The 26,558-nt window shown below is 40.8% G+C and overlaps 2 protein-coding genes and 1 long non-coding RNA gene across 6 annotated transcripts in view; 1 reads left to right on the forward strand and 2 right to left on the reverse strand.

The window, feature by feature from the left end:
- Positions 1–638: 638 nt before the first annotated feature.
- On the reverse strand, positions 639–4,765 carry RPA3 (replication protein A3). Its single transcript, XM_075082904.1, has 4 exons — positions 4,262–4,765; positions 3,857–3,931; positions 1,688–1,796; positions 639–1,197 (listed from the first exon to the last, which is right to left on the reverse strand). Exons 1-4 carry the CDS (start codon positions 4,535–4,537, stop codon positions 1,115–1,117), a joined length of 543 nt encoding a protein of 180 aa, XP_074939005.1. The 5' UTR covers positions 4,538–4,765; the 3' UTR covers positions 639–1,114.
- Positions 4,420–26,558, forward strand: part of UMAD1 (UBAP1-MVB12-associated (UMA) domain containing 1) — an 85,764-nt gene continuing 63,625 nt past the window's right edge. Inside the window, exons 1-3 of one of the 4 annotated variants that reach the window (XM_075082907.1) lie at positions 4,447–4,526; positions 4,827–5,206; positions 13,661–13,773. In XM_075082907.1, coding sequence (XP_074939008.1) covers positions 13,692–13,773 — 82 coding nt within the window. In that variant the 5' untranslated portion in view covers positions 4,447–4,526; positions 4,827–5,206; positions 13,661–13,691. Of the gene's footprint in view, positions 4,527–4,826; positions 5,207–13,660; positions 13,774–26,558 lie in introns of all 4 variants that reach the window. The other 3 variants (XM_075082906.1, XM_075082908.1, XM_075082905.1) reach the window with 3 other exon arrangements.
- Positions 19,938–25,828, reverse strand: LOC142052593 (uncharacterized). The gene is made up of 2 exons (XR_012658901.1): positions 24,214–25,828; positions 19,938–20,100 (listed from the first exon to the last, which is right to left on the reverse strand). It is a non-coding gene; the product is annotated as an uncharacterized LOC142052593 (long non-coding RNA).

The raw sequence follows: 26,558 nt of genomic DNA on the forward strand, positions 1-26,558 counted from the left end.
TCATTCTCTGCCTTCTAAGTAGAGGGGGAGGGGGGAATACCTCACCCGTTAACTTGATCAGCCACCCAGTTTGTATTAACTTTGATAAATAAGAAGTCTTTAAAACAAATTCATTGACTGAAAAAGATGTCTATAAGCACAAAGCTAACGGTCTTAATAAGGCACTAGATCTAGCGATTAAACCTGAAACCTTTGTATGAAAGGTTAATGAACGCAGCTAAGGTTTATTTAAAATCCTTTCAAATATTTCATTTAGTAATTCACAGAGAGTATTTCCCAAGTTAGATTTTACTTCGATTGTGTTACCCTAGGAGATATAAGAATTCTGCTATGTGCTGTAAGTAACCTGGATAGTGACACAATTGGGACCGGTGTGGAAGTTTACATGGTTAAAGTCATTAAAAGCTGGCTGAATCCTGGCACTTCTGCTTAGACTCCCACCAAGAATGACGGTTGTGATGGGAGGTCAATGGCGCCTGAAATCCCCAAGCCTAACTAGACATCTTCCAAGTGTTTACCATCAGTGCAAAAGGCAAGTACCATGTACTGCGCTTTGTTAAAATTACCCTAGTCAGGTAAAACAGAGCAGGAGTCACCATGTATCACTGAAAACAGCACTCTAACACGTTGTACCGACATCAAGTTAGATGTAGTCACTCTTTTATTGGAGAAGAGACCATTTTCAAGATGCAAAACATCCCATGTCCAACAAATTTGTGTCAAAGCAAATGAAATAAAAAAATCTTTACAATAAAACCCCACCAGATGTCTTCAGTACAGGTTTCCTGTAAAGCATCCCAGAACCTCTACCAACAACCAAAAGATACCTACAAAACTTGAGCGCCTAGCAAGTCCAGTCCTGCCAAAGAACACTCCTCGTGGATGCAAAAGGGTTAAATATATACAGACAGTGAGATATCCATAGAAGTTATCTCCTTCTTGCTGAATAAATACGTTTCCAAATAAAATATTCTTGACTGGCAATACATGGCACACGTCACAGCATCTTTTCAGTATACTTGTTAGAAATAAATGCAACTGTCACCATGCTGTCAAGCAAGAAAGTGACACTACTGCTGCCCCCTCTGAAGCTCTAAATACGTGCTAAGGCAAATCAATTGTTCCTCCCAGTACCGAACGGGTAGTATTCAGGGAATTCATGAATAATTTTTAGTGCTTCATTGTAGAGTTCCAGATCTGAAAGAGAGCAAAGAAAATGGTTATGATGCATAAGTTAAATTCCCCACAAGCGAATGACAGCGTTAAAGCACTGCTTGTTTCAAAGCGTGTTCCCAGTCTCCCTCATCCTCCCCAGTCTTCCCAAGACAGCCACGCTCTCATTGCTTGCTTTCTGGAGGGTTATTTTTAGGCCTGCTAGCTGCACAACCACACAAGGTGCCGTGCGAGGCAAGAACCACATGGTCAGGAGTGGGAGAACACCTAGACCATCTAGGCGGATCATCTAGATTGGCTCCAGCTTCAAGTCAGTCCCCACAGTTTGGCAGTGAAACAGTGTATTTCGTACAGATTTTTTCCCATGATGCTCTTTTCCACATTCTACTCCATATCTGGTGGCTTGAGGAAGGACCTTGTCCATAAGAAAATATAACCAGGGTTTCCCTTTTTACATAGTGAAGAAGAGTTCAGAACTCAAAATGAATTTGTCATAATGTATATTCTTACTTACCAAATGGACTTTTATCTTCTCTGAACTGGACATATGACGTGCACATGATGGTTGCTTGATTTGTTACTCTTCCCACTACTTCGACAACACCTGAGATCTCTTCATCTAGCTAGAAAACACCCCAATATGAAATCAGTATCACTAAATTGGCTGCTGTCTCTACTGCATGGCACTTCAGCCTCGAACCCTCCACAACAGATGGAACAGAATCTGTCAAGAACAAACCATGTCAAACAATCCAGTACTACTGTACAGCCCTGCCCCCCCCAAAAAAAAATACCACAAAAGCCTTGAGCCACTTGCAGATCTACAGTTTTTCTAACAGCCAATTCAGTACCGACACAAAAAAATATACAAAGAAGCATCAGAGGAAAGATACCAGTTTATAAGTATATAAAACTGTGTAATTTAATCACTGAACAGAGATAAATCTAGGACACAGAGAGCAGAAGAATCCAGATTTTAATGCATTGCATTCAAACCTGAACAAATTCTAGAACTCTCTAAGAGCTAAGGAGGTATCACGTGCACCAGAGAGCAGTCACAGTATTCCAGATTCAGGAGGTACAGCTGGGAAAAATTTCTTAAGTAATCTGTCAGCAATAGCGTTCAGAATACAAAGACGTTGCCTTTGGTTGAACACAGGAGAAAAAAAAAAGGCTAAAATTTATCTTACTCCATAATCATATAACTTGAGCATGAACACGCCTTCTTTATTTTTTAAGATACTAACTTTAACAGTGCAGTACTATTTCAGTAATGTTCTTCCAATATCTAACTCTTACTTTTTAACTTTTAGTAAGTCTCCTAGAACACAGGAATAGACTCCCCCCCCCAATAATGTTGGGTTTCTCTGTTGAAAGGAGGAACTACACACAGGCAAAAAAAGGCATCTGTTAAAGGGGAAAAAAGTTGGAAAGCATTTTGGTTAGCAAATCTAGAAGTTCCTCCATTGACCTTAAGCAACCAAAGAGACAAACCTGGCATGTTTTTTCTGCACACACCAGTTTCTCCTACCGCAGTGGAACACAGACTGCGAAGTGCCCAACACTGCAGTTATGCATTTATGAAATTCAACGACTTAATCTGTTATGGAAAGCTGTGGAATCATTGGTCAGATGCTGACATCTGAAGTTTTAACAACTCAAGGCAGAAAACCTTTTCATGAACTCAAGAAAGAGTTAAGAGACAGGCAGAACTTGCAGGACAGACATTTTCTTGCACTTCGAAGTCAGCAAGATTCACATTTATAAGACAAAACTCTTTGTGAGATCTAACATAATTTTTCATCAACAAGGAGAGACTCCTGTCTTTAAAGTCAGAGACTACCATGTGCAATTATTTCACATGGAAATGGTGAGATTTCTCAGAGTTTATCAATTAATTCAGAGAAAATGATGTGAAGGCTGCACTCATGCTCAGTTAAGCTACAGCACTTGCCATCACAACAAAAATAATATTTGCTAAAGGAAAAAAATACCTAAAGACAGGAGAACGCCAAGGTTTTATTCTTTTAGTGCTATGTGATATCAAAGGAAGCAATATTTTTGTGCAGTAGTTATAAGCATATCTTATACCCATTGCATTAATTGCTTAACTTTTTAAATATTTTTTTAATTAAAAAAAATTTATCTGAGTTTAAATTTTTTAATAAAACAATGCTTCAAGATAACTATGAAGTTTACAGGAATGCTATGACAAGTGTTCTAAGAGGATATAGAAATGTCAACTCAAAAAACGCTTGACAGTACCGTATCCTTAAGTTTTTTGGATTATCTTCACCAAACACACTGTTAGGTGTACAAAGATAAAGACAATAAGAAAAAAGGATGAAAAAGTCAAAATAAAGCTAATGCATGTTGAGGAATATATTACACTGGAAACAACAGAGTAAGACAAAGTAGCCAGACAGGGATGTGTCTGACAAGGAATGATTTCTCTGTCTTACCACCAGTTGAAAATTGACAAAGACCAAGGCAGTTCATGAAGACTGCGAGTTAGCTGGAAGATGTAAGAAACATAGGTGGAAAAGGGAGAAACAAGGGATTTTTTTTGTTCCTCGCTAAAAAATTCAATACATGCAAGGCATGCACAGGTTTCAGAAGGGACAAAACCTCCGGTATCCACAAGAGGCAACGTCAAGTATTTCTAAAGTACTCCTTAACTTACAGGTTCGCTCAGCTCCACAGTCGTATGTTTTCCTTCTCCATCCGAGAGCACGAAAAGCTTCCCAGTAGGATGAATCTACAAAAGACGTTCAGCTTGTGCGCTCAGAAGCCGGCCGTGGGCCTTGCACGTTTGGCCGCCTGCACCAGAACTGCGCAGCGGGCCTTCCTCGGCGGGATCCGAGCGTTACGGGCGCCTCCCGCCCTGCCCCGCGCTGACTAGAGCCGCCAGCTTCCCTCAGGTCAGGCCGCAAGGCGACAGGGCCCCTTCACGCAGGGTCCCCTCACGCAGGGTCCCCTCACAGCCCTACCCTTGGCGACAGGGCAGCCACTCCCCCCACTCCCCCGCCCCGAAACCCCCGCGGCGCGGCCCAAAGGGCAATAATCGACCGCCGGGCAGATCACGGACCTTCTCGACGCGGCCCACGAAGCAGACGGGCTGCCCGATGTAGCGCGCCAGGTGAGCGGTGGCGATGCGGTGCCGCGGACCCTCATGGATGTCCCCCATGTCGGCATCGATTTCCCGCCCTTTGCGGAGGGGAGGGGCGCTGCTACCCGTGGCAACGGGGGAGGACGGGGAGCGCCGGGGCGGGACTTCCTCCTTCGCCTGACGCGATCCGGAAGCGGAGGCGGCGGTCGGTGAGCGGCGGTGGCGGCACCGGGCGGTCGGGCCGGTGGGTGACATAGCGCGGCGGGTGTCGCCGCGGCAGGGAGGCCGGCGGAGGGCTGAGCCCCGGGGAAGCCGGGACTTCCCCGGGGCTCAGCCGCCAGCCGGCCTCCCCGCCCGGCCCCTTCCAGCCCTATCCAATGTATATTTTGTTATTTAATCCTTTTCCCCCCTAAATTACCCCGTATTTCCGCTCCCCTAAGGGCCGTTTTCCCTCTCCCTTTAGCTATTGCCTCCCCCTAGGTCACCGCTGACCTAAGCCTAGCGCTCCCGTCAACGGTTCTGTTAACCCTCGCTTGTTTTACAGGCCGTGGTTGGTGTTAAAAACTGCGTTTCCGCAGGCACAAGTATAAACTGGGAGAGGAGCAGCTGGAGAGCAGCCCTACAGAAAGGGATCTGAGGGTGCTGGTCGGCAGCAGCTCAATATGAGTCAGCAGTGTGCCCTGGCAGCCGAGAGGGTGAACGGCGTCCTGGGGTGCATCAAACAGAGCATGACCAGCCGGTCAAAAGAGGTGATCATCCCGCTGTATTCAGCGTTGGTGCAGCCTCACCTTCTGCGCTGTGTGCAGTTCTGGGCCCCACAGTTTAAGAAGAATGGGAAGGTCCTTGAATGCATCCAGAGGAGAGCAACAAAGCTGATGAAAGAGCTGGAAGGAACGTCCTGTGAGGAGCGCCTAGGGACTCTAGGTTTGTTTAGTGTGGAGAGAAGGAGGCTGAGGAGTGACCTCATTGCTCTCTACAGCTTCCTTGAGGAGGGGAAGTGGAGAGGGAGGTGATGATCTCTTCTCCCTGGTACCCAGTGATGGGACACATGGGAATGGTTCAAAGCTGCACCAGGGGAGGTTCAGAGTGGACATTAGGAAGCATTTCTTTACTGAGAGGGTGGTCAAACACTGGAACAGGCTTCCTAGAGAGGTGGTTGATGCCCTGAGCCGGTTAGGCCTTTGGACAATGTCCTTAATAATATGCTTTAACTTTTGGTCAGCCCTGAAGTGGTTAGGCAGTGGGACTAGATGACTAGTTGTAGGTCCCTTCCAACTGAAATATTCTGTTCTGCTCCATTCTCTTCTATTCCATTAATTTAATTTCATTTCACCATTAAAGAGCTTACACTCAATCCCCAGGGTTAGAGCAACTGTTGGACATAAGGCAGAGCTAGCATCTGGACATGGCACTCTCACCAAGCGTTTTGCCTTTTTCTGTGTGTTTTCCCTGACTGTCCCTTGTGTAGAGAGGTTCCTCCCAAGCGCCCTTGTGGCAAAGGCAGCTAGTAGTGTCCTGGGCTGCATTAGACGTAGTGTTGCCAGCAGATCGAGGGAGATGATTCTTCCCCTCTACTCAGCACTGATGAGGCCACACCTGGAGTGCTGGGTTCAAGCTCTTGGTACAAGACAGACATGGACGTACTGGAGAGTGCCCAGCAAAGGGTCACAATTATGATTAAGGGATTGGAGCATCTTACATAGGAGGAAAGGCTGGGAGAGTGGAACAGTTTAGCATAGAGAAGAGAACACTCAGGGGGATTTATTAATGCATATAAATACCTGAAAGGGGAGTGCAAAGAGGATGGAGCCAGGCTCTTTTCAGTGGTGCCCTCTGACAGGACCAGAGGCAATAGGCACAAACTGAAACACAGGAGGTTCCCTCTGAACATCAGGGAACACTTTTTCCATTGTGAGAGTGACCGAGCACTGGCACAGGTTGCCCAGAGAGCTTTTGGAGTCTCCATCCTTGGAGATACTCAAAAGCCATCTGGACACGGTCCTGGGCAACCAGCTCTAGGGGGCCCTGCTTAAGCAGGGGATTGGACAAGACCACTTCTGGAGGTGCCTTCCAACGTCAGCCGCGCTGTGGTTCTGTGATTTCCTTTCTGTTTCCAGGACCGGTGTTTCAGGAAATACCTGAGAAAATCTAACTCTGCTCCAGCTTAAGAGTGCAATCCCAACACTGCCTGTGTGCTGGCTGTCTCTTCTAACCAGCCACGGGTGGTTCAGCTTGCTAACCAGCACAAAGTAGTTTTTGTTTCTTGGCTGGGTTAGTGTTGTGGTGATTCTGAACCAGCTCAGCAAGGAAGCAAGCTACCACCAGAAGCTGTGCAGAACCAGTATGTGGCTGGGAAGGGGAGTGCTGTAGGGTTGTATCTTCAATGGGGTGTAGCTGCTTCTCATCTCCTGAATGACACTATGCCATTCACCTTTTCAGTAGTATATTTGCAAAAGAATGTCCTCATCTGCTTAGCATACCTTCAGAGATATTAAAGGAGAGATCACATAGTGGTTGAGGGAAAGGCAGAGGATGTCATCTACCTGGACTTTAGAAAAGCCTTTGACACTGTCTCCCACAGCATCCTCCTAGAGAAGGTGGCAGCTCACGGCTTGGACGATTGTACTCTTCGCTGGATAAAAAAATGGCTGCATGGCCGAGCCCAGAGAGTTTTGATGAATGGAGCTAAACCCGGTTGGTGGCTGGTCATGAGCAGGGTTCTCCAGGGCTCAGTGTCAGGGCCAGTCTTGTTTAATATTTTAATCAATGATCTGGATGAGGAGATCGAGTGCACCTTCAGTAAGTTTGCAGATAACACCAAGTTGGGCAGGAATGTTGATCTGCCGGAGGGCAGGAAGGCTCTGCAGAGGGATCTGGACAGGCTGGATCGATGGGCCGAGGCCAGTTGTATGAGGTTTAACAAAGGCAAGTGCCGGGTCCTGCGCTTGGGTCACAACAACCCCCATGCACTGCTAAAGGCTTGGGGAAGAGTAGCTGGAGAGCTGCCTGGAGGAGGACCTGGGGGTGCTGTTTGACAGCCGGCTGAACGTGAGCCATCAGTGTGCCCAGGTGGCCAAGAAGGCCAACAGCATCCTGGCTTGTATCAGGAATAGCGTGGCCAGCTTGAGTAGGGAAGTGATCATGCCCCTGTACTCGGCACTGGTGAGGCCATACCTCGAATACTGTGTTTGGTTTTGGGCCCCTCAGTACAAGAAGGACATTGAGTTGCTGGAGTGTGACCAGAGAAGGTCAACGAAGCTGGTGAAGGGTCTGGAGGACGTGTCTTATGAGGAGTGGCTGTGGAAACTGGGGTGGTTTAGTCTGGAGAAGAGGAGGCTGAGGGGAGACCTTATTGCTCTCTACAACTACCTGAAAGGAGGTTGTAGTGAGGTGGGGATTGGACTCTTCTCCCAGGTCACTAGCGACAGAACGAGAGGAAATGGCCTCAAGCTGCATCAGGGGAGTTTTAGATTGGATATTAGGAAAAACTTCTTTACTGACAGAGTGGTCAGGCATTGGAACAGGCTGCCCAGAGAGGTGGTAGAGTCACCATCCCTGGAGGTATTTAGAAGATGTGTAGACGTGGCACTTCAGGGCATGGTTTAGGAGACGTGGTAGTGTTGGGATGATGGTTGGACTTGATGATCCTAGAGGTCTTTTCCAACCTTAATGATTCTATATGTAACAGGTGAAGCACAATGCAGCAGGCTGCTGCAACATGGCTCTTGTAAGGCTATTTGTCTGCCGCCTTTGAAGGGTGAGCTGTTAGAAAAACACATTGTAGAAGTTCTTACAAATATGTGTCTGTATCCTGCTTAGCAGTTTAACTCAATTACTCAAATTACTCAGTTAATACAATATTGAGTGTTGTATCTAATAAACACCCAGCTTTCTATTTTAGCATTTTCTATCTTCTTCAGGGCTTTGAATGTTGAGATCGGTTTGAGTACTGCTACTTCACTCCTGGTTTTGCCTGTGTCACCTGTGCTTTTATCGCCTGACTTGGTTGTGGTTGATTTTTTTAATGATTCAGCATCTTTGAGTGGTTTTATACTATGATAATTTGGGTTGCCTACCTCTTAGTATTTCTGCTTCCCTTAAATTTAATGAGAACTTCAGAAGTAAATATTCACATTTTATGTAAGTAACAAAGTCTTGTTAGTGTTTTGTTGTATGTGTATCCCTTTTTTGTATTTGTCTTTCTCATGACACTTTCCTTCCTTCTGTTTTGCAGAAGCACAAAGTAAAGGAATACAGCTAATGTTAATGCCAGATAAAAGGAATTATATGTCTTTTGTTGTTGTTGTTGTTTTCACATAGTAGCTTACACTAGGCCAAAAGCTTTTAAACTGTTATTTTGGTGTCACAGAGAAATCTTTTTGACGTGCATGATCTTGACTCTTAAACTGGTTGTTTTCATGTCGTAAGCAGGGCTGTAAAGGGCTGTAAATGCCTTGCTCCTTTTTGTAATTGCTACTTTATTGGTGAATCTCAGCACACGCTAATATGCAAGAGCGAATTGCTCTGATGCTTTCTGTTTTCTCCTTCCACATATTGTATAGCTTAAACTACTAGGCATGAAGTTATTCTGGTTCTTTCTTTAAGGTCAGTTTTGTATCTTGTTCTGACCTCATCATTTACATAATTACCGGCAGTGCCACTGCAATTCTGCTTTGCTCTGTTCCTGGGCATCCTCTCTTTATCTTAGTTTGCATCTTTGGTGTTTTTAATATTAAATTGCCTTTCTCCTCCTGTCACTTGTGAACATGTCTGAAAGGGATGAAAAGTGATGCTAAATACGCTAGAATCTTCATTGTATAGACAAATTTGATTGGATTTAACGTATTGGTTTGGCTCAAAGGTCACCCATACTTCTTGTCAAAGGAGACTGACAAACTGCAGGAGGAATAAATTAACCCCTTTGTGCAACTCCGTAAGTCATCTTTGTCCAGTCCCACGTATGTTCTCAGAGACTCACAGAAAGGCAAAATATTTTTTGCAGCCTCCCAGAATAGCTATAGTTCACAGTTTATTACTTGCTAATGACTGAAGCGGTGCCAAAAGCATTATTCTTAACTCTCAGCGATTGAGATTGGAGAAAGAAAAAATTGTGTTCGCTTTTTGGTGAGGGGGAAACACGAGGAGAAGGGAATTGCATATTCCTACCAAGGGAGATTTTTATCTTTAGGCAGTGAATTCAATTTCAAGTCTCCGATAGAAATAAAATTAATCCCATCTGGAAGGGAAAAGTGCTGTGCTCTATAGGAGAAATTACTGCAGGTACGTGGTACTATCTCTGAATGGTGGCTGTATTTTCTGTGATTTTGTGCTGACAGCTTTGGAAAAAAAAAACCACGACTCATGTTTTTTTTTTCCTCTAGTCTGTGTGACCGTGCGCCCAGGTCCAGAAACTTCAAATTTAATTTTTACTCTGAAATGCAACTTGTGCGGAAACTGGTTGTTCTCAACTTTTGTTAACTGAAACCTCACCTTATCTACAAGTAGTAAAACTCCAGCCCGATTCTGCAAGTGCTTAAACTGTGTTCTTATCTTCAAGAGCATGAGTGTTTCCATTCAGCTCTCTGTTTCTTTGTTGGACAGGGGCTTTGTTCTGTTTTTAACATGTAATTAAAGAAATTTAGTGGTTGCATTTCCCGTTGCTGGAGAGATTTACGTTTACTTTTGAAGTACCACAGCTGATAAAATTCTTACGAGAGCAAATATCACAAATGTCCCAGCACTGCCTGTCTGCAGCTTTTCCTTTACTCATGCCATTCTGTATTCAGCTCTACTTTTTGTTTCTGTGTCCCCGTTCTGTTTTGTTAGTCGTTCTTTGTTATTTAGTTTAAACTTAATATTGGGTTCAGCAAAGGTACTGAAGTGCTGCAAGAAGTAGCTGGCGAGCTCCTTCCTCCACATCAGTTATGCAGACCGGAGACCTACAAGCACAAGTTTTGTTTCTAAGTGGTGAACACCCAGAGAAGGAAACAGCCTCACTAAGCACGTTAGCCTTTTAGTATGTGGATTCCTCACCACCTTCCCAACGTTCACAGACACAAAATACAACAAATGCCATTTTCTTACTTGTGGACCAGTGGTTTTAACAGCATAAGAACTTGAGGTGTGAGCTTAGGAGGTACTTCTGTTAGCTTTGTTTGGTTTTCTGCTTCAAGCAAAAGGATGCGTGGGGTGTTTTTTTTTTTTTTGTTTTATTTTCTGTTTGAGAAATACTGCTGACAGTGGAATTAAGTTAAAGCTACTTTGGAAACTGAAAACTACAAAGTAAAGATCAACCCTCCTGTATGTCGATGAGTTTTGTGGGTTTTATTAAAAATTGGGATACTCAGGCTGACTTCTGTCTATGAAAGGAAAAAATCTATTGTGTGAAAGTGCTTGTAATATTCATTTGGCTAGCTCAAATTGTACTGATTGTTAATTTACCCTGAACTGAAATGTCTGTTGTCCAGTAAGCAGTGAAGTTTGGGTATGTTAAATATGCAGGTTTTAAACACAAATGCGTGGTTTCCTATGCTACCCTTTGTGCCATGTATATACTGATTAAGTTACCTTTTTTGTGCAAGAAAGAGTGAAAGGGAACGCTATGTGATAGAGCTGAAAACTGTACAATAATGCAGATCTGAAAGAGAAAAATATGTGATCGGAGCAACTGCAGCTCTGGCACCTGAAGTGGCTGACTGGAATCTGAGCTTTACCAAAACTATCTGTAAGATTTTACACATCAAGTTGATTTTGCTCCTTGTTGTTGCACACTTAGGATGAAGGTAAAATTGCATTTTAAACTGTTCCACAACTGCCTCTCCTTCATACATCATCGGAGCAGAAACCTGACTCTTGAGCATTACAGCACAGGTTTTTACCACTTGAGCTATGGGACTGACAACCCTAATTGGTAGCAGGAGAAGACTTATTCCCCGAGGGCTGAAAAAGGAATATGCTGCTGGCGCCATGTGTTGAGCCTGGGTGTGGGGGAAGGTAAGGAATAAATGAGATAATTAGGAGTCTCTACTGTGTAATCTCCACGGAACTGGAAATATCAGTATTTCATGTGGTAAGGTGGTAAGGTAGGAAAACAAGCAAAAAGGAATATAGTGCAGATAAGTAACTTTTTTTTTAATTACTGCTTACCTGGGATTGGGTGGTTTCTTCTGTTCTTGTGCACATCAGTGTAGTTTATTCGGTTGCTAGAAACTGCACTGCGTCAAGCATAAGTAAGCAGTAGCTGGCCAGCCTGAGGGATATTCAGTCTTTGAGTCTCGGATGTCAGGCCACAGTCTGAATTGTTACTGCTTTTGCCATGTTCTATTTATATGCTGTTCCTGAAAGCCAGTGCTTACACTTCATATAGGACTTTCTGTGATCTGGAGTATGGAAGTGTTTGCTATCACTTGTAACAGCAGGGTGCGAGGCAGTTTATATCTGGTGAATAGTCAGTGCTGATCGTGCAGTTAATTGCTACAGGTCACTGGCTAGGGCAAAAAAAGCCTAGCTTATGGTATCATGAATATTTGGGTGGGAAGTGAGGAGTTGCAGCAAATAATTAATCCAGGATTTTTATCTTTTTTTTTTTTTTTTTTTAATCCAAACACTATATGGTAGCACTTCTCTCCCCTTCCCACCTTCTAAAGATTCTTTTTTGTTAAATTTAGTGTGAAATAATGTATCAAAACTTGACACTGTACACCTCTTTTCTTTAGACTGGACTGATTTCCTCTGTTAGGGGGGTATATTAGACATTGCTATTGGTTTGCCAGTCCCTTCTCCTTTAACTGTTGGTTTCTGCAAAGTAAATCAGGATTCTGCTCCTCAAACTGTACTTCAAACTTGAAATTACATTATTCCACTTTTCCCAATTTTATATTGGTATTTTAGCAGAGAAGAGCTTCACGTGCCTTTCTTTAAACCTTCTGGTCTGTTTGGCACACAGTGTGCTTCAGCCAGACCACAGGCCGCTCCATAGGTTGGTGTTGTCCAGTGATCCAAGTTCAGCCCTTGGGGGCTGGAGGTGAGCACACCTTCAAGGGGTAACTGCTGCCGCGGTGCCTCTTTCCTTTTCTCACTGTCCCAGCACTATGGATGGAGCTGCTGTTGTGGGATGAGGCTGGGGAGACTCTCAGTAGCTGCTTTCAGTGGTGCCAGTTAGGCAGGAAATAGAAAGTAGGTGGTGGTACATTGGTAGTCCTCTCAATAATATGAACCTGTGAATACGTGCTTTGTATAGTTCTGTTGGTTGTTCTTCACAAGAGTGACGCTTCCTTATAAAGCTTTTCTTATTGCTTTTCTTGGAAGAAGAGAAACCTCCTTGAGTCTACATCTTAAAGTTCAGAATAATTAGAGAATTGGCTCAGAAGAATGTTTCACGATGTATCCATGTTTATGGGGTGGTTCATAGGACTTAATTTTGTAAAAGCTGGCCAAGCTGCCTATCTTTTTGGCTCATGCTCGTGGGGTTTTTAATATGATTTTTGTCCTTTTTAAGCTTTTCAGAATTGCTTCTATGTAATCTTCCAGTCTTGAGAGAGAAGAGATACTGACCATAATCTTTTGCAGTTAATGTTTTTATCCCACTTGCTTCCTTGTTTTGTTCTAGCTGTTGTGAACTCAAGAGTTCTTACCTGCTTTGGAAGGTTCTTTTAATGAATGATTGTTATGAAAAATTTGCAACATACGATTTTGTTGCAGTTTCTTTTAAGGGAATCTTTGGAAACTGATAATCACGTACACCTAGTGTTAAGCTGTCTCTAAGATTGCAAACTGGGAAAATGAAAACAGATACTATGCTAATATTGTAGTGATGGGTGGGTTGGTTTTTTTAGTTAATGCACAGACAATTAAGACTGAAAACCTCTACTGCAATTTGCTTTATTCAAGTATTCCTTCATTATAAAGCTGCATTTTCTATAGGATCCTGTTTTGGGCTTCAAAGTTTAGATGCTTTAGAACTAACTCTGATGAGAAAGTTTGTGGAACTACAATTTGAAGTAGCAGAAAACTATGGAAATGTACTGAAGGGAGTTTCCTTCTTTCTTTTCGAAAGGTTGAAGTTTTGGGGTTTTTTTTAATGGTTCCACTCCATTCATAACTTTATAGAAAAGCCTTCACTGTCTAACTTTATAGAAATAACTTCACTGTCTAACTATAGAAAAGCCTTTACTGTATAACTTCACTGTCTTTTTGCCTGTTGAAGTCAATTGCTCCATCAGCAAGGTAATCTGTCTGACATACAAATGCCTGATATTTCAAATCTGGTGATAAAGGTTAAGCTGTAGTATCATGTATGTGGCCTTTGGCATGGTGTGAACTTCTTATGGTAGATTCTGTTATCTTGTATTTATTTAACATGTTTTATCTTCATTTTAGATAACGACTTAGAAGAAATAAAAACGAGGCTATGTTCAGCTTCTTCCGAAAAAGTCAAGATTCAAAGAAGGTTACGGTGCCAGAGAGAGAAGCAGATGGATTTGTTATTGTGGGTAAGGGGTGCTTCTATATAAAGTGATTCTTATCAACTTTGAAATGAAAAATTTCTTTGAGATGCTGAGACCAAATGAAATGTTAAGAGAATCCATGCTAAAAATTGTTCAGAATTCTTAATTTTCTTGAAGGAATTCGTGTTCCTAGTCTCATAATTTGGACTAAGTAGCTGAAGTTTTATTTACATAGGTATGAACTCATTCAAGAGCATTGAAAATGTAGTTTCTTGTTTTCGTCTTGTATTGCGAGCAAGGAGAAGTTACATCCTTACAAAACATTGAAGTTCAAAGTTGAAGCTTCTAGCTTTATGATTACAGCTGTGGGAAGAGAGTATCTTATTGCAGTTGTTAGAGGACTGATTTTTTTCAGGTTCCTTCCTTTTAGTGTTACCCCTGAAGTCTAATTTAAAAATATTAGAAGCCAGGAAGCATCTCTGTATTTCTAGTCACATGGTGAATGTAGGTGTTCCGTCTCAGAATCTGACCCTTGCTTAGTTTGATGAAAATTAAGCAGTTTAGGGTTTTCGAAGTCTTTTTGTTATTCAAAACCTAATCTGAAGTACTGGCTAAATTTGCAGCTTTAATCAAGCTCTTTCACAGTCTTGTAGGATGGCTCAAGTGTTCAGAAGATAAAGAATTTATTGCTGTCATGCTGTAACAGATCCTTTTCTTTTTCCTCTTTTCAAAATTTGTGTTTTCCTCCTTGTAAAACTGTCATCATCAATATTCAGCTTCTGCTGCTCTGATTTACTGACTTGTTCTTATCAGGAATCTTAGTGTTTCTCTATTTAAGTGGTACTTATTAAGCATTTTCAAGTCACAAAAACCTCTAGATTATAAAAATCTAACAATATGAGAGTAGTGGTACTCTTTCTGAGGAGAACTCACTTATATTCTTTGTAATAAATATCCATTAAAACAAATCTGCTTTCACATCTGTGATTGTGTTGTCATGTTTAATGGTTGCGTTCCAATAGATTTTGTTCATCTGCGCTGGTTTTGATGGCTACATCAAATCACTCCAGCACTGGCATTGTGGAAGGGTCAAAGGGGATATACCGTTGTCCCAAAAAAGTCTGGACGCCATTTAGACTTCAAAATTCTGTAACAGGCAGAGTGTTCTGCACCGAAACGTTGCTTATGTCCCACAATTGCTGGTCCTGATTCTGCATTCGATTTGGATTCATTCCTTTTTCCTGAAATGCTGTCAGTGACTATTTAAACTTTGTTCATATAAATTCATATTAAATTAATATGTTAAATATAAATTTAAGAACTGTTAGTTTTTCTTGAATCTTCTCTTATTTCTATTTATTATTTTTTGCTCAGACAGAAGTTAATTTAGCAAACGGCAATGAAATGGACTGTAGTTTCATCTTAACTAACTTTTACTGGGCAAAAGAATTGCCACAACCTTGTCAGTGGAGCATATCATTGTCTTGCTAGATGGATGTAATTGTAGAATTATAGGTCAGCACTTCAGTAGAACACTTATCAAGAAGCTTTGTTTGTCTAGGAGTAGTGGCAGTCCGAAAAAACCAAACCACCACACCTAACTATGCTGCTAGTTACGTTTTTATTACTCACATGGGAGGTTCTGAAGCTTTTTTAAACTTAGTGTAAAATGTTGTAGAGTACCCACAGTAAATGTTTTGAACAAATCTCAGCAGAATTATAGGGCCATTAGTGTGAATACCGTTGTAGGCAGTCTTGAAGGGAGTGAGAATTTAATTTCTTATGTTATAAGTTGGTTCCTAAACCCAGTCTTTCATTATATAGAAGATCAAAAAGCCTAGTTTGCTGATATCCTGTGGACATGGGAGGAATTGTTTTGCTTTTATTTCCTGGAGAAAGGAGAAAAAATACATCCTCAGGGGATGTTTGATCCTGATTTTCACTGTTGTGGTCAGGAGCACTTGTCTGTCATAAGTCCCTTGCAAGATTGTTCATACCATGTCTTACTGATAAGGGCCACCAGGAATCTTACTGGAAGTCTGAATGAGGCTTGCCAAGAAAGAATCAAATGCCATGTCCATTACAGTATGGAAGAAATATATTAAGTAATGTAGTGAGAGTACTGAGCATCACAATTAATTGTAGACAATTAAGTGTGATTTTCCTAGCAATATCTAATTATTCTAGTCTTCTGTATCCTGTGGTATTTGAAAAAGGGAAGAAGATTCAGTACTTTCTTAGGAAAGATCCACTAGAGCTATTGCCCTGTCAAATCTTGAGGATAATTTTTTGTGTTCTTTTTTTTTTTCATAAGTCCTCCAAGTCCTGTTACATATATTGCTATGTCTTAAATCTACCTTTGCTTGTAGACAGGTTAGTGCTAGCATTTTGGCTTGGCACACAGCTAAAAATCTCCCATCAGATCTTAAAGATTCATGCAACTGGTAGTCCTAATCTCAGCCTAAAATCAGGAATTGAAAAACTGAGACAGTAATGCTGCTTCCCATGTGGGTTTGGCAAGAAGGTCAGAAACTCTGCAAGCATCTGATGGTTCCACTGGGGTGGGTGGTGAATGTTTTTTGGTTAAAGACGACTGGAAAATCGTAAGTCATAGAATGGTTTGGGTTGCAAGGGACCTTTAAAGATCAGTTAGTCCAAGCTGCCTGCCATAGGCAAGGACACCTTTCAGTGTATCATGTTGTTCAAAGCCCTGTGCAACCTGTCTTTGAACACAACTTCTCTGGGCAGCCTCATCTAGTGTCTCATCACCCTCATCGTTTAAAAAAAAAAATTTAAAAAATCACTTATCACAAAATTTTATGTATGTGCTCTTTAAAAATACTGCTAAATGTTAATTTTGTTTTCAGGTTTATTCTAAGATGCTGATGTGCAGGGTCTTCGTTACTTTTCCAGAAAAATTTGAAGTAAGCCAGTGTGAGGGAGCAGCAAGTGCTGGTGACTCCACCAGGCAGGTGAGCCTGCAGCCAAGCAAGAGTGCCAAGAGGGCAGAGGCTTGGGCAGAGACCTCCCCAGCAAGGGGTGCAGTCCCACTCTACCTGAGCAAGGACAGCAGAGCAGGTCTGGTGACGGTGACCAAGGGTCAGCTGAGAGTCCAGCGATGGCCAGACAGCTCCGCAGGGATGAGGCAGATCTGACGCCAGGCCACGAAGTCAGGTCAGAGGATCAGTGTCATCAAGGTGCATGGGCAGGCACAGGCATCCCTGCAGGGTGACTTGGGCAAGGACCAGGAACCTGAGATGAGTTTTCTCCCGCAGCTCTTTGCCTGGACCCTGATGGACATGCTCAGGCTGCACAGTGTCCGTGCTGGCTGAACAGCCAGGATGGTTGTGTTGTCTCCCACCAGTGTCTGGATGCAGCACGGTTCTCTGAGGAGCTCTTGATCTGAGCCTTTGACCATGCCTGAGTTCAAGTCTGCTTTGTTTACTTTTAACTTGTGTTTTAGAGACCAACCTGTTTCATGGATTTAAGAGTCGTTGGGTTTTGTTTTGTTTTGTCCTAGGGTTCTTTTTATGTCATAAATTGGAATGGAGTAAATGGCTTGGAGAAGAAGCTCAGCTGCTGGTGCTGATAAACCTGATTTGTAAACATATTTAACTTCTGTTTCTTCCTTGAACTTAGGACTTTTTTTTTTAAAAATGTAAATTAACATGAATTTTCAATACTGACCAATAGCTATTAATTCAGAGCTCTGCTCTCAGCCTCAGGTGCAGATCTCTAACAGGTGGGAGGGAGTATTGTAGTTGACTTACAGGGAGCACTTAACTGTCACCTGAAGGTTGTTTTCTGAGATTCAGCAATTTTGCTGAGGAGTTTTTCAAAATTTCAAGAGTAAATACCCAAGGAGAAAGAGACAGGCATGGGATCTCATCAGAGTGGAGTGACTGTCACAGATTCAGGGAAGCTGTGGCCATGGGGAGAATGGTTGGTAGGAATTTTATAGTGAAGATATTCTCCTGCTCTGTAGACCTCCCTTTTCTCTACTATACTTTCCTAGATCCTTGGAGACCTTCTAGAACTAGTAAGCAAATTTTGGATTAACACCTATTTGTTATGCTTCTCACTGTTGGAGCAAGCATGGTTTTTGCCTGTTATGTGTCCTCTCAAGAGAACATAAATAGTCTTAAACATAAGAAATTAAGTGCTTTGAAATCTCTTCCCAATAAGGAGAAGGACTTGTGGTATTAATTGAGTCTTGGATCTGTCAAATTAACCAACGTGTACCTTCTGTTTCAATGCTGATGTCTGAAGAGAAGGAGCTCTACAGAGCAACTGTGGTCAGGCTTGCACCAGCGTCTAAAACCTCACAGAAAAGGAGATGGGAACTACTACTCTTCATCCTGTGATATGAAGTACAGCATAAAGCAAATATTTCCTTCTTATTTAGAAAGTCGAAGAGAACTGGTATTAGATGAAAGGTGGAAAGTTCAGGAATTTTTTTGCGAGAAGCAAGGTGTTGTAGAATTCATCACTACTACATGCTGTGACAAAGTCAGGAACATAACAAGCTGCAAAAAGAGTATGCAATGAATTTGATAATATCTGCTATCATCCACCATAATTTGTTATCTCAAAACTTTGGTGGTCAGGTATGACTTACTGTTTTAAGTGAATCTCTGCAAGGCATTTGAACTTTGGCTTTCTCTTAAATGAGGTACTTGAACCTTCCTCTGATGTATTCATTATCTATATTATTGAGTTAATTCAGTATTATAATTCCTTCGTACAGGATCATCCTCATCTGTAGGCAGGAGCATCCTCACTCAGCTCTGAGACTGTGAAAAGAATTATTTACAGCCAACTGAATGTTTCCCTTCGTTAAGTGCAGATATATTGCAAAAGGTCATCCTTAACAGATGAGGAAGTCTTCTGTACCGAGGATGTAAAAAAGTAAAATGATCAACACAAGTCAGTCTTTAGTTCTGGAAATCTTGACTTTTTCTGAAGACCAATTTTACATATACTTTTCCCCCTCCAACTCCCTGTTTCTGTTTTGTCATGAATTTATTCTGCATGCAGTCATTTTTTTGGGCACTTTTTATTGTGGAAGGGAGAATTGGATAAATTGCATATTTATTGTTTCCATATTGATCTTAGTAATACAGACCTCTACATGTATTTTGGAGAACTCCTTAAATGTTTGCTTCTGAGAGAAATGTGCAATTTTAAAATCTTCAGGTGTGAATCTGTTATGAAAGGGAAATTTAATATAATGATCCTCCCAAATCAAAGAACTACTCCCATACTAGTTTATTATGGCAATTCAAATAAGTTTTTTATTTCTTCTCTCTGCGTACAAACCTCGAAGATTAAATGCATCAAGAGCTTTTTAAAATCTTAGTGTTACTGCTGCCGTTTGTTTTCTAGGAGTCAGTAGTAACATGTAGTAGATTCCTGTGAATCCCTACATTGTTTTTTTCGTTAATATTTAAGGAGCTTTTAGTGGCGCTAGTAGGGAAGGCTGGGCTGCTGCAGTGTTTTAAAATACACTATTATATTAAGGAAATGTACAAGGCTTTGTGCCAGGTGGAAAAAGCAGTGTCTCAATGTCCTTTCACTTTCTGCATCAATGGGCTTATATTACGTATTTTTTATATCACAGTAAGTGCTTGTGTAGTTATTTCCAACCTTGCAGTTTTCAGATAACCAAGCTACTATTTCAATATGGTGTTTAAGATAAAAATATTTCATACTAGCTTTAGAATAATCTGAGATTTGTGGAAACGTTTTAATATTTTTATCTAAAGAATACTTTCTACGTGTCAGCCTGTGCCACTCTTAGTGAAGATTTGCACACCAAGAAGTTACTGTATTAAGTGACCTGTTTCTTGAAGTGCTGCTTTATGGGTTTTATACTTAAATATAGTCAGTAGCTCATATGGGCATTGAATTTTACAGGCAGAGTTGTCTGAAAAGGGAGGAGGAGGAATTCAGAAGAAACAGTCCTCTCCTGTTACTGATCCTTAGTTGCATAAGGAGGTAATGGCTACCGTTCATTCAGTAATGAAGTCAAACTAATCCTCTTGGGTACTAATTTTGCACAAAAACAAACTGCGTTTTTCAATAGTACCACTAGATGGGGATTTCTCTTGTATTCAAGAGTTGTAGGGCTTTTCTGTCTCCCTTTCATGCACACACACACACACAAAGTGGAGTAGTAGTAATTATCAGTACACCGTTTTATTAGACTGTAGGTTTTCAATGGATTTATTAAAAGCTTTTTAAAGCCTAATATCAAATCTATAATGGCATTCCAATCTAATAAAAATAATGAAGCTTGAAATGTTGACAGCATGTATCTAGATGTTGGCTTGTAATTCCTTCCAAACAGATCTGTTGAGGCCCATGTGGGACCTAAATAACACAAAGAAGTAAATTTGCATATTTTACAGCAGGGGGAAAAAACAGAATGCAAAAACATGAATAATTAGGAGCACAAGCTTCATGCTATATTAATACTGTTGAAAAGCATGTGTTGATTGTATTCTGAAAGCCAGTAGTGATTTGGTTGAGTGAACTCAGTCAGCATCTCTTATGCAGATTAAAGGAACTGGGTTACAGAACAACTGAAATTCATTGTTTTGCTGTATAAGGAGGTATATTTCTTAAAGGAAATTTTTTTCTTGGATTCTGTACAGCACAGGCAGTCTTTTTAATGCCTCATCAAAGCATGTTTTTGTTGACAAAGGACTGTGCAATTCTTCATTTACTTGTACACCTCTAGATTTTAAAAACAGTTCTCTCTCTCAGCCACAAATCAGATGTTAGTATTTTTAGCACTTTAGTGTACATGACCTACTTACTTTTCATCCTGTAACATTTCTCTTTTTTTTTTTTTTTTTTGCTTTCTAAGGCGTGAGCCCCTGAAACGTGTTCATGATGCTTCCATGCTATGAATTTGATTATTTTTAAATTTGCAGAAATGCCCTTCTTTAAATGTTAGCATACAGGCCATTTTGAATCTGAATAATTCAAATCATTGTGTTGCCTTCTGTTGATTGCAACATGAGATGTGTAACATACTTTTTATGGAAAAAAAAGTTACTTAAAAATGGTAGATAGTATTAAAAGTGATTTATTGATTGCTTTGGCTGAATATTTTCTTGGCCCCTTAACTCACAACTATCTCAAAAAGTTACCTGGTTTTGAACACTGACTCAAGGGAGGAGAAAAGAAAGAAGACAACTTCTTGTTTAACTTCTACAGCAGTTTTTAATTTTGGAGAAAAAAAAGTATGTGCTGCTGTATTAAAGAGCTCTATTTTGGGACTCTTAAGACAGACAAAAATGCACAGAAGCAAACATTTTCAATCTGTCTTTTAAGCACATCTTAATTTGCATATGCAAAGGAGAAAAATGGTAAAATGTAAGTCTTTTTAGAAGTTGATGTAATTGTAAGAGGTTAAAGAGGCATCTGGCAAAAGGTTGTTTTGAGGTCACACATGCATCTGACAGTTTGCCGCCAGCCCTCTAAGAAAATATTGGTTGGAGTTGCATTCCTGTTTTTCATATTAACTGCCTTCTGACTTGATGTATAATAGTCACTCTCTACATGTCCAGGTCTCCAAACTGCTCCTGAGAGGTTTGGTCCTACTGATTTTAACTCTTGCAAATAGCGATGGAAGTAGTATATGCTGAAGTAAGAAATTCCTTTTTTAGCTAGAAATTTACCCTCAGAAAAGATGAAGGGTCTTCTGCAATGATGTATTTACACAGTCGACATAGTGTTCTTTAACCTTTGCTTATGATAGGGTGATCGCTTTTGACACTTGGGTTCTGACAATTTTACTCCCATACATAGTAATTTACTCTCTAGTAGTAGTGCCTTAGTCTATTGGTCCATATAGCGGTCTTAAAACAATTTGCAACTGGAATATAAGAAAGGAAAATACTGGTTGCTTATTGTAAAACAGAGTAAAAATAGCAAAATGTAGTGTGAAAGTAGGAGTTTTCAAGTGCTGGTTTTAAACTTTGTTTCCCAGAATATGCTGGTCATTAAATCTCTTTTGGAAGTAAAAGCTTCTTTGCTTTATGATACAAAGAAAATAGCTCAAGATATTATAATATGTTTTTAGTGCAAGTCTGATTTTCCTATATAAGGTGAACTTACAGCTAGGTCTAACTGAAAAACAAGAGGTGGAAAATACGTTGCAGGAGTACAAGTTGCTGTTCTGGAAAGTGATCAATTCAGGCTGAAGTCCCTCTTCCAGCAATTCACAGCATAGTTAGAAGATTGTTCTTTGCAAAGAGAGCCCTAGCCATTATTAGTCCATGCAATCGCTGCCTGTCTGGTTGGAGTCAGACTTCTACAGATGTTAATCACTGTTAATTTTCTCTGACAGAAATGTTACGTTGAGCTGATTTTACACTCACCCCTCTGTATCTCTGGCAAATAAATGTCTTCATACATTTCTTCAGTGGAAGAAGAAAAATTACTTTGTCGAAGATGCATTGTCTTGTTTATTTTTAGTTAGTATAAAGAAGCTCAGGAAGGTTATGTTCTGTGTTCCACAAGTGTAGCAAGCCAGTCAAGTCATAGGCCTTGATATGAAATAGTAACATGAGTGTAAGGCTTTTCTTTATAAAATGAAAGATGGCTTGTCACCTTGTGCGTAAAGGTGTTTTTTGTTTAGCTGCTCTTTCCTGATATACTAAGTTAAGTACCTTTCAGTAAGGGCCAAAGAAATTAAAGAGTATCGGTGATTTATCCAGTCAATTGTTTTGCACTTCAGTGCTATTTCATCTACTTCTGCCATAACACATCTTTGGTGGTTGCCAAAAATGTAATGCGCTTTCTGTTCTCTGCTTACACAGCTGAATGATCTTCAGCTTTTTCATGCTGCTTTTCCCCCAGAAATGAGGGCTGTGTGGAGTCAGTTCTGAAATTGCTCTCTTCCTTCAGTCAAAAATAAGCATTTGCTCACACATTGACCATGGCTTGCAGGGGAAATTATACAGTAATCATTTTTTGTGACCATGATTGCTTCATTTTGTGCTTTTTATATCTTCTAGTAAATTATTCTAGTGCTGTTTCCATTGTCATGGAGATGTCCTTCTATGTGATAGTAAAAAATAGAGGAATGCAAAGGCCTCCTATAAGTAGTGGGCTGCTTTGTTTGTGCAGTTTGTTTCTTTAACAATTAGCGTACGCTTTGTTATTACAGTTAACCATGTACATCACAGGATGCAATCACACTTTTAATTCTGTATATTATTTCCTCAATTTGCGCATGGGTATTTGCTACAAAAACTGTGTATGGGGCAAAAATGATAATGGACAGAAAATCATTCAAAAGCTTAAGTGAGTTTAACTCAGGAATATTGATACAGGGTGAGTGTTCCTCTGTCTTTCCCCCTCCCAGTAGCTGAGATAAACATGAGATTTCAAATACACTCAGCGGATGTATACAGTCTCTTCAATTCCTTCTTGTTTTTGTCAGGGTGTCAAGGTGAAGTTAGGGGAATATGGATTTTGTATTTTGTCTGTGAATGCAAGTACGAACTGCAGAGAGAGCTCTCACAGTTGGTAGTATGAAGTTGTCAATGGTGAGGTTCATTTGTTTTGTTTTGTTTTTCTTTTTCAGTTACCCCCAGATTAACGATGAAGTCTTTGAACATGTGACTGCTATTAAACATGTACAATATAGTAATTTTTTCAGTTGAAATGGGCAAGCTTCCTTAAAATGATCCAAAGTCCCAGACCTTTCATGGAACAAAAAAAGTGACCATATAATTCTAAATCTCTTTACTGAGACCTGTCTAGACCAGCATTATAATGCAGTTGTTTAGGAGTTTAAGCTCAGAGTTCTCCTATTGCAGGGTGAATAAGGGAGAGGAACAACTTAAAATCCACAAGATTAATTTTTATCCTTCTTCCAGTTTGTATGAAACTTCAGTTTTTCAAGAGCCATAAAGTCCCATTCCCTGCCTATTTCTTTGCCATTTTATTTTTTCAGTGGGACCTTGCCTACATAATTTCTTCTGAATGATTTCAACCTTAAGTCTTGCAGAAGAGATAGGCTATGACTAAGGAAGATTTGATTTACAAAAGCATTAACAAAGCTATTAGAGCAGAAAGCAGCTAATATTATCTTCAAAACATGAATATTAAATACACGTATCAATACACCCTTCATTAGGAGAGAGAATTGGGGGGGCGGTTGCTGGAACTGTTTTCATTTACTAACCCACAAATTATGTCAACACCGTTAGAAAGAGATGCACAAAGAACTTTCCTTAGATTTAAGCAGAATTTAATATACTGGCTCCAGCTGAGTATAAACTTTGGTTGGATATACCAACTCTTATGAAAATTTACTCGTACTTTACCACTGAGTGAACTAGAGGTGAGACCCAGTAGTTTCCAATTTGTGTGCATTGTGTTTTTAAAAAAATGAGGACTGATCCAAGAAGTAGAATTAAACATCTCTGAAATTCAGTTTACAAAATGTGTTTTGAGTATATTTACCTAAAATGACCCACTGGCAAAAGCAGAGACTGGTAGTAAGCTTGAATTCATGGTATGCTCTGGAGCTGAAGTGTCTCGATCAAGGGGCTGTACATCAAGCACGTCTGTCCACTTGATTCAAAACCAGAAGCTGAACTTACAGCATGTTATTGAAATATGTTGGGTATGTACTTGTGCATATTCAGGCATTCATCCGAGAAGTGGGAGACTTCAAATCTTGTTCTGCATAGGCTTAGCACAGTGAGATGCACATCTTCTAGCACTGAAGTCTAATGTAGTCCAGCTGGGAGGATGTCCACTGTTTATATTGGCTGCACAGTGGTTCTACTTCAATAAGGCAAGATGTAGGAGCTTCTCTGATACTGCATTAATCATTAAACTGTAGTGACCTAGGAGTGAGGAAACTGGAATACTGGTGTCTACTCTCTAGCCTGTGTGTGTTGTGGGTTTGTGCTTTTTTTTCTGGAACTGAAATGACCAAAGGTTAAAACAAACCCCAACCCCCAGAATAACAGCGTCAAGAGACAAGAGTGTGTTGCCAGCTCTTAGGCATCAGGCTCACTTCTGATTTGTTTTACCTCTGTCCCAGGCAATCTTTCCTTTTTGGGTGAACCAGGTCCAGCTTCAAAAGGAAGGGGAAAAAAATGCCTCAAGCAAATTAAAGTGTAGCTGACCAGGAGGGTTACTGTGGGAGGCAGGAGCTTGAATACCTTCAGACTATGTGGCCCAGATCTCAGGTCCATTGCTTCTTGAGTGGGACAGTTAGAAGGTGAGGGGAAAAGTGGGATCTGCTCCGTTTTCTCCTGTTTCAATTTCCAGGGAAAAGGTGCCTGTTACGCCTGCAGCATGCTGTGGGGGAGGCGAGGGGAGGCAGGAGTTCAGCTGCTTCCCGATGAGATCCAGGACGCTTGTGTTCATGTGCAGACGCAACAGCTAATGAATTTAGATCCCTAATGCATTTTGTGGCTTCTGAAACAGCTGCTTTTTTAGATTATTGTTTTGAGTATGCCTTTCCAGGCATCATACCCATTCTAATCTTGTTGATAGCAGAATGTGTGTGCTGTGTGAAGATAATGAGTCGTGGTTTGTTATAATATGCTTTTCATTTTAGATAGCATTAAACAGCAGTCAAATTCTATACTTGCGAGTCTTTGCTGTTAGACTAAATTACCTTTTTAGGAGTATTAAGAAACTATTAGAAGAAAGAAGGGAGGGAACTCTAAGAGGAAATAATTGAGGGTCTTACTTTTGGGTGATATTCAACTTGTCACAGATGCAATTGCATTCATTATCCGTCAAAAGTTGATTAAAAAGAGCTCTACTTTGTTGCTGGGAGGTGTGTTGCAGGCGCAGCTGTTCAGCGGAAGAGGGTGCGTTTTGTTTGTGCGTGCTCCTTCTGGCGCCTTAGCGATCCGGCAGGCACGGGCCCCTCGCCCCCGCGGGGGGCTAGGGCTCACAGCGCTGGCTGGTAAAATAAAGGGGTGGTTCTTCTATGTAAAATAATAGTAAAAGCTATCCAGCACATTTTGATTCCAGGTTTACTTATAAGAAGCTATTGAGAACTTCAGATCATAAAATGTTTTATAAATTTTATTTGCTTGCATTTTGCTTTTTTAAACCTGAAGCACATACTGCTGCTGTGGAAGTTGGTTTAAAGTTGATGAGGGCCATAGTGGAACAGTGTTAGTCTACTTTGTATCCTTATACACTGAGCTAATTTATCCTGCAGTGTTTTGGGGTTTTTGCAGTCTTCTGTTTTAAAATTAAAAGGCAAAGCATTTTTTTTTTCTTTTATGAAGATCCACCCAGTCTTCTCATGATATCTTTTACTGGTTAAGCAATACAGGCTCATACCTGCTTAATGTCAGCAAGTATCTTTCAGCTGCACGTCTTAGACACTGACCTTCTTAGCTTTTCTTCCTCAAGAGTAGCTGTTTTCTTTTCTAGCCTCTATTTGATGAATCAGATTGAAAGCTAAGGAGGCCTGCATTGCTTTTTTGTGTTCTTATTTCAGAAGGTGTGATATGTGTAAGTGGTCTTGTCTACTACTTCCCATCTTTTTTATTTATTTTTTTTTTTAAACCTCTCCCTTGGGTCCAGTGAAACTTCTGAATCTTCTGGGTTTATATTTCTTTAAGTGTCCAGCGCATTCCTGGCAGCATAAACCATCTGTTTGCTTACATTCGGTACCTAAAGTCAATGAACTTCTTGTGCAGAGTATGAATTATGAAGCTAAGACATTTCTGGTGAGAACATGTCTAGGCACTTGTGATCTTGCCTCTGGAGATCAGGCTTAACATGGTGTGCAAATGAACACACTCTCAGAGGCTCTTGCTTTAAAACTT

The sequence above is a fragment of the Phalacrocorax aristotelis genome, chromosome 2 (assembly GCF_949628215.1).
Source record: "Phalacrocorax aristotelis chromosome 2, bGulAri2.1, whole genome shotgun sequence".
Lineage (NCBI taxonomy): Eukaryota > Metazoa > Chordata > Aves > Suliformes > Phalacrocoracidae > Phalacrocorax > Phalacrocorax aristotelis.

Coding starts and splice junctions, on each gene's coding strand:
- RPA3 (XM_075082904.1), bottom strand. CDS start 4,537: ATGTCACCCACCGGCCCGACCGCCCGGTGCCGCCACCGCCGCTCACCG. Junction 1,797..3,856: donor CTGTGGAGCTGAGCGAACCT/GTAAGTTAAGGA, acceptor GGTGTTTTCTAG/CTAGATGAAGAGATCTCAGG. Junction 1,198..1,687: donor AGAAGATAAAAGTCCATTTG/GTAAGTAAGAAT, acceptor GCTCTCTTTCAG/ATCTGGAACTCTACAATGAA.